An 8,026-nucleotide genomic window follows, 5' to 3' on the forward strand; every position below is an offset into this window, starting at 1 on the left:
TTTTGAATCAAAAGTGCTCCGGCAAATCCTTGGATAAAATAATTCAGAATCAGCCAGCCATCATCTTAGTTATACATTATGTAACATGCATACAAAAAACCAATTCCCCCAAACAAAAGAAAAGCGACCCCATTTGTTTCAAACTAAACCACAAGTTTGGGGATAATTGCAAAACAAGAATACAGAACAGCTTAAATGCGGAAGCCTAACCCTCACAAATAAAGATTCAAGAAGAGAAACTGAGAGAACAAATAAAAGAACAAAAAGCACAAATCAGAATCGGCATGCTTGTTTAGTTGGGGCAACTAAAACGAGAGAACGCCACCTCCAAATGTACACAAATTACTGACCATGTCATTCCGAGCAAATTTTATTGGTCTCCAGCAAGAGCAGAAGCAATCCACTTTGAAGCAGATGCCTGGGTCTCCAATTCCACTTGTGAAGATATCGACAGTGGTGTTATTGCAACCTTTTGTACCACGGTGAACACAGAATTAGCCACGGACTTCAAAATTTTGAGAAAAAAAAAAAAAAGACAAAAACCAAATTTTAACTTACAAATCCATCTTCGACAGCTCTGAAATCTAGATCCTCATCAATATCTTCATGCTCCTTATCCAGGAACTGCAATTACACAATACCCATTGCTTGGTGCCTTCATGAAAGGATCAAATTATGCATCGGGAAAGAAAAAAAGGGCAACCAGGCTGGCTGAGCCTCCATGAATGAATCACACAAACACTATTTATTTATTTTTTTTGAAAAGTAATCACACAAACACTATGGGAGGTGCTACTTTTCATAATAACCTCTTTTTTTTTTTTCTTTTACCTCTAGTCGGAAGTATTTTTTGATTCGTTGGGAATCAGTTTTTCCTGCAATTCCAATAGATTCAATCTCCAAATTCTTCCTTTGGGTGTTCACACGACGTGCTGCACCCTGTGAAAAACAAATGAGGAATGTATCATGCCATGGATGAACACTGAAAAAAAGAGAGTAACTGTGCAGTTCAACCATAAATATGAGATACTGACAGCTGCAGATGCATCTCGGCTGAGTTGTGCAAGCTGAATGCCAAGGCTTTGTTGATTGGACATGAAATGCCCGGCTGATGGGTGTCTGTTAGCTGATATAGCTTGCCAGTTTGGAACAGACCTCCAGAGACTCAGCCTGGTGACTTTGAAGCCCTGTGAGGAATCAAAGTTTACACACAGAAGGAACTAGAAAGGGAGGTGGTTTTAATCTGAAAAGTATCCTGTCGGGGTAACTATGCTAGGTTGAACTATTTTATGCTGTACAATAAACGATTTCCAATTTGTGTGTTAGATGCATAAATTTATATGTTATCATGTCTATCTCCTCATGGTTAAAAATGATATTATAATAAAAAAACAAAAATGGGGGCCGAGGAAGCCACCGCTAACAACATAGAATACTACCAGCATCACCCCACCTCCTTACAAAAAGATTCCCATCTAAAAACAAAATCTTCAAAGAAAATCCCTTGAACATTAAACAACAGGAATACAACAAACCTAAAATGTTAATGATAACTTCTTGTGTAGGAGTCCTCTTCCCTTTGAAAACACGATCATTCATCTCCTTCCAAATGCCCCAACAAACGGCATACAGAGTTGGTCCCTATAAAATTCTCTCTCTACCCAAGAGCACTGTAGAACACCAATAAGCATCCATGATATTGAAAAGAAAGATGAAATGATTAGTACCTTCAAAGCAACTCCACAAGGAGACAGTGATTGATTAAAGTGACCCCCAAGCAATGATATTATCCAGTGCTAGAATTTATTCAATGCCACAGACCAAATAAAGAATGCAACCTTTGAAGGGATTCTTGTCCCCTAAATAATGAAACACAGATAACTGTATTGGAATATGAAAAAAATCTCACAAGAGATTAGCAACAGACTCGACCTCCCAACAGTAGAAATTCCTCTTAAAATCAAGATCCCATGAGAGGCTCCAACAACAATCTCTATATTGGGAACTTCTTCCATTGCATAGAGTTTACTTTTGCGCATCTTAATGGCCAAATCAGAGATTGCCTCAAAACAAATCAGCAAGTCAATAAGGAATCTAGCCTGATCAAAGGATGCTCCTAGGAAAATCAAAATATCATCAGCAAACTGCAGATGTGGGACATTGATCTCTCAAAAGAGATTATGAACACCTACAGATCCCATTGCGGACAACTTTCTTCATCCTTCTGCCCAGGACTTCAATATTGTTAAATAGAAAAGGATATAGAGGACCCCCCTGCCTCATACACCCGTGAACTTCCAAAGAACCATTGACTATAACGAAAAATGATGCAGGAGAGAGATTTTATTATCCATACAATCCATCTATGACCAAAGTCTACACAGCCCAACACGTACCTCAAGAAGCTTCAATTCATGGTGGTCATAAACATTTTCCATATCAATCTTGCATATTAGACTTGGATCATGCCTGTAGCTCAGAGGATCCACAATGTCAGGGTTTGAATCCCTGATGGTGAATTGACAACATCATTCAACCTGCATACCAACAATTTTTACAAAACTTTATACAAAGAACAAACTAGGCTGATCGGCTTTAGATCTCTATTGCCCTATGCTTCTTGCTTAGAGATCAAGGGCAAAAATGTATTATTCTAAGGCTTTGAGAAATAATCAAGGAAACCATTCTCATGAAAATCATCGACAGCTAACATCAACTCATCCTTGATTATCTCTCCAAATACGATTTGTAGAATGCATGGATCTCATTCCAACAATGACTTGGTAAACCTCTCGAAAGGCCACCTAATCCATGCTTCTTGCTCCAAGAAATATTATCAAACTGTGTTGACCTTCCAAAAGGAATTTCCAAATACTATTTCTCATAAAACTCCACTATCCTTTCTCTGATCCCTTCCTCCTCCAAAAGCTTCCACTCTATCATGGTTTTTTAGATATGATTGTATCTCCTGTGAGAACTTGCCATTCTATGAAAGAATTCCATGTTTGTCCCCTCTTTTAATCATCTCACTCTAGACTTATGTTTCCAAGTTATTTCCTTCATAACCAATACCTTCTGTAACTTCACCTTGTCGTTGGCTCTCAATTTCTTGTCTAGAGTTAGCATTGCCCCCTCTTCCTTCTTGTTTAAGGATTCAATATCACACAATAAAATATTTTTCTTCTCCTCGATTGTGCCAAAGATTTCTTAATTCCACACCTTTACCTTTGCCTTGAACTATTTTAATTTCTTCCTAAAACAAGGTACGGCTCTTCCAGAGAAAATTTTCTTTTATGCTTAACAAGACAACGCTACAACTTCCGCAATGCAATGTCGCTTAATTAAAATCTCAATTGCCAAATGACCAATCATGTTCATGTATAAGAGGCACCTTATCCAATAAACAAACAAATTTGTTGTCTACACGATACCATAAACTAAATAAGAGGAGACTTTTTCACTAATCTAGACATCTAGTGCATCTCCAATGCAACTTATCCCGTCTTGTCTGTGAAGCATCTCCACCATCTATGAACTTTTCAACTCCTTATGTTTGAAAACGGTATTCTATAGTATAGACTACCCAAACTCATTTGTAGGAGATCTTCCTTGATCCAATGCATTTTCTTAATGCTCCTCATGTTATCTGATGATTAAATATGATCAAATGAACATATAAAAATTAAGGAAACAAAAAAATAGTGTAAAGAACTGTACTTGGAATTGAGAAGAACTCATTCAAAACAGAAACAATGTACGGAACAAGCTCATCCTGGTGGACAAGAATTTTTCATTGAGATACAGTGTATGAATGATAATAATTTCAGAGTGGTAATCAAATAAAATGATGAGATTTTTTCTTATGAATTAACTAATGTGTTATAATACCAAAAAACGCTTATAATGCAGAAAAAAATACTATACCTATGTCATCATTGAAAGATCAATCCATGTTAACAACTATGCTAGTACATATAAGCAGTCAACGTATTGCCTCCTACGTGTTTATGTTGGTGTTGTTGTAGAAAATAATTAATTTTCATTTCACATGATTTTTTTTATAGATCTGTCTAGCACATAATTCAATACTTCCAAGACACCATATAGACTAAAATACTTGCAAGAAATCAAACCTTGTTTGTCAAAGGTGAAGTGGGAATTTCAATATTCAATGAGCAACTTTTCGGGAAAAGTCCCTTCTCAATATCTCTTATGGTTGCTTGTATCAATGGTAAACAAACATTAACTGCATCTTTGAAATCACTTTCACGACTTTCATCCTTCTTCCTAGTAAAAGATTTGAGCATAATATCACTACAGATTTAAAAAAAAATGAATTAAAAAAAAAATGCTATAATAACAAGGAAACCTCCACTCACCAGTTCAATGATATTGAAAGAGATGGTACACCACATATCAAAGCCTCTCTAGCCCCAGCAACAGTACCTGAGTAGAAGCTGTGGAGATTATCAAGAAACTAGAATAAGTCACAGCAGAATAGAAATAATATAAGAAACAAAAGCAGAATGCCAAGAAATATATACTTATGCGATCACATTCAGGAGGGAAATCGAAACAAGTTTATATGCATTTAAAGGCAAAATTCAAACAATCAAACATGAATACAGTCCCATATTACTTACATATGATGACCACAATTTGATCCTCTGTTAATTCCACTAATTACCTGAATATCAAAGCAAAAAAAAAAAAAAAAATCAATGAAACCATCCAATGCGAGAAATGATGGATACCCAGCTATTCAAACTCTCTAAGAAAAGATGTTAAGACCCATACCAGGGCAGGCTTTGTCCAAGAAAACAATGCACCAGATAAAGCTAAGGAGACACAATCCGCAGGAGTCCCTGATCAATCATCAATGCTTCAAGTCTATTACTTTGTAATTGCTAACCCATTGAAACCCGCCATGTAGAATAACATCTAAAAAATTATATTCGAAAGATCTAACTTCACTAATAACCAATTATGTCGAAGTAAAAAAAAAAAAAAATAAATTATAATTCCAGCAATCTCAAACAAAAGAAGTGAAGTCCTACCAGAAACTTCATAAGCTGTGGCACCAACAATTTCAGCAGAGCTGACCGAGAGAGTCTCACCACGCGTCACTGAGTGACCGGAAACAGATCTATCTCTGCACCAACACAGTATCAAAATACATAAAATTCAATGGAAATTCCACAACAGAGAACACCCAGATTGAAAAAAAGAAAAAGAAAAAGAAAAAAGAAGATGGATTTAATTTTTTTTTTTTTTTAAAGCTAAAATTAGAGAGACCCACGATTGAGGGGCGCAGACATGAACGCTGCATTGGCCTTCTTTGACTAGAGCCTCGACAAGGAAGGTGAGTCCTGGAGCTTCAATTCCATCTCCATTTGTCACTAAAACAACTGGTTTCGAGCAATCCTGGATCGAATTCGCACCCACAGTACCCACAGAAGACGAAGAAGAAGGCTCGGAAGACTCATCAGTCTTCTTGGACTGATCTTCTTCTGTGCCATTTCTGCTTATTAGAACTTCTTGTAGATTGGAGACCAGAGAAGGTGGTAAGAAGTTGTTTTTCAAAGAAGTCGTCATTATGAACCCAACAGAATCAAGAAAAAACAATTTTTTTATTTTTAAAAAGAGAGATTAAGATTAAGAGATTGAGAAAGGATAATGGGAGATGAGAAGGGGTTTCAGTTTGAAAATCAAACCCTAGAAGTAGAAACTAAAAGAAGGGTTCGAAAAAGGAGGGTAATAAAGTTGATTACAAAAAGTCACTTCTGACAGTCTTGCCAGAGACCGATTCTAATGGCTTTATTGACAGAAATTTAAGAGAGATACGTAAAAAATGCCGCAATTAACTGATAATTGGACAATGCCATGGCTTTAAAACTCGGTTTCTCATATTTAAAAAAAAAAAAAAAAAATTTTGAATCATGAAAGCAACACCAATCCCTAGAGGGGAACACGAAATCATGATTGGCATAAAAGAAAAACTATTAATTTAGCCACGTGGCAATTCAATCGATTTACTTGACGTGACAAATTTGAGAACGGTATAGATGTTTTCTCCTTGGAATACAGAATTACGATTCATAAAAAAAATACAATTTTATATCTCAAGTAGAACACATCTGCAGTATGCGAACTTGTCAAGGCAGATAAGTCAATTGAGTATACCACATGCCTAAGTTAGATCACCACGATTCTAAACAAAAATTTAATGAGTCGGAACCTTGCTAAGTTAGTAAGGATTTGACCCTTGTTAAGGGCCCTTAGACGCATCTTGTAACATCCAAACACATGATCTTATGCTTTGAGGATGTTTGAGGGATGTTAGAGACAAAATTCTATGAACTTTGTTAAAATAAAAAAAAAATTATTTTTCATTGTTAAATTTTAATTTTATTAACTTTGGAAGTTAAAGTTATGGGGAAGTTCAGTAGCGCCTCCATTTCCAAAACAATAGATTAAATTGAAAATATTTGATTTTTTTTTTTTTGAATTATTCTTTTTTGGATAAAAGTTTTTTTTTTCTTTTATGAAACTTAAACGGGTGGAAGTGTTGGATTGCTGATGCGGTAATCCATTTGAGTAAAAAAAACCTACTTTTAGTAAGGTTTAAAATCTTATTACATTCGAAAGGAAAATGTTTTGCAAAATGTATCCCTACACCGTTGGATTTTGTAATACCAAGTTATCTGATGTTTATAAAACCAATTTTACAATCAAAGACTATGTCTTAAATTAATTAATTATTTTTATTTTTTAAAGAATTCATAGTTGGAATCCACTATCCAGTATCCACTATAAACTGATAAATTACATTCAAAGCATTTGTCTATCTCGTATCCGATGGATAACGGATATTTATAGACTTTAGTTCTCATTCTCATACCCATAAGAGCCAGAATCAATATTTTGTGTTAGGTTTCCCTGTTGGATATATGATCAAATTTGAACCGTTGACACCCATAGGTTGGATCATATTTGTTTGAGAAATTTTTTGTGAGTCTACGGATTCTAACCAATATATAAAATATTTTAAAACATAATTATTGTTTTATTATTGTAAACTAGAATAATAGGTGTTACATGTGGACGAAAACCCATAGCAAAGTTGGTTTGATGCATTGCGAAGCAATTTTGAAGTTGTGGGTTCAACCCATAAAAGATAGATGTTACAGGTACATTATATACATTCATGCAATCTAATCAATATAGTACCACAATCAAATAGATCTTGGAGTACTGCAATAATCAAACCAAATATAAACAATACTCGAAACATAGATATCAAACTTATGTCATCGTTTAATCTCCTTGCCAATTGTCGAGAAACACAATCCACTATCATTCCAATGTTATCAATACTCATAATAAAATTTGTATTATAGATGGGGGTGTAAGATTTAATAACCTTTATTTATAAAGTGGAGAGTGATGATCATGAGTGTATATTCCAATTAGATTTCCTCACCCCACGTGGGAAATAAAAAAAATAAAAACATCTATTTCTCATGTTAACTTGTATATTAGAATTTCAAGTGGTCAATGGGATTTCTCTAGGAAGCAGTCATATTTCCACAACCTATGGCACATGGTTGCTCATTTGTTGAGAAAAAAAGCTTTGAAGCAGCCAACACGCTTCCAAATTTTGGAGGAATCCTCCTCCTTTAATGATGCATGGTGGCGGCACCACCACGTTCCAATGACCATTTGAGACAATGTTTTCAGATTTATACCATGCCCCTTAAACCCTGGACACCACTTAGACTAACAATTGAATTTTTTCTAAAACTATTCATGATGATGATGGTGAATGGGAGGGTTACTACAAAATTTTATCGGACTCCTTGCAGTCAATTGGAACAATACAGGTGTGATCAATCTTGTATGGTCGAATGCAGTTATTTGGGTAAATGTGTGTGGATAATAGTGGGCAAGTGTGTCAAGGCAACCAATCATACCAACTGATCACCATGGAATACAAATGACCAATGATATGGAGCACACTTTACAA

The 8,026-nt window shown here is 35.3% G+C and overlaps 1 protein-coding gene across 2 annotated transcripts; it reads right to left on the reverse strand.

Annotated features, from left to right (window-relative positions):
- On the reverse strand, positions 1-5,909 carry LOC147397654 (uncharacterized). Of its 2 annotated transcripts, none has more exons than XM_086449522.1 (10): positions 5,300-5,902; positions 5,058-5,152; positions 4,798-4,865; positions 4,644-4,687; positions 4,380-4,457; positions 4,134-4,287; positions 1,035-1,187; positions 832-939; positions 559-624; positions 1-469 (listed from the first exon to the last, which is right to left on the reverse strand). In XM_086449522.1, exons 1-10 carry the CDS (start codon positions 5,593-5,595, stop codon positions 371-373), a joined length of 1,161 nt encoding a protein of 386 aa, XP_086305648.1. In that variant the 5' UTR covers positions 5,596-5,902; the 3' UTR covers positions 1-370. The 2 variants fall into 2 exon arrangements, 1 of the variants encoding a protein (XP_086305648.1); XR_015180320.1 differs by having other exon boundaries at positions 386-469; positions 559-655; positions 5,300-5,909.
- Between the last annotated feature and the right edge of the window lie 2,117 nt (positions 5,910-8,026).

Source organism: Akebia trifoliata, chromosome 8 (genome assembly GCF_017979445.1).
Source record: "Akebia trifoliata isolate Shusen 1 chromosome 8, ASM1797944v1, whole genome shotgun sequence".
Classification (NCBI taxonomy): Eukaryota; Viridiplantae; Streptophyta; class Magnoliopsida; order Ranunculales; family Lardizabalaceae; genus Akebia; species Akebia trifoliata.

Bases quoted from the DNA above. Each gene is read 5' to 3' on its own strand.
- LOC147397654 (XM_086449522.1), bottom strand. From the start codon at position 5,595: ATGACGACTTCTTTGAAAAACAACTTCTTACCACCTTCTCTGGTCTCC. The intron at 4,288-4,379 runs GTGAGTGGAGGT...ATCTTTTACTAG, and splicing joins CTTTCAATATCATTGAACTG to GAAGAAGGATGAAAGTCGTG. The intron at 1,188-4,133 runs GTTTGATTTCTT...GATTCCTCACAG, and splicing joins CTTCACCTTTGACAAACAAG to GGCTTCAAAGTCACCAGGCT.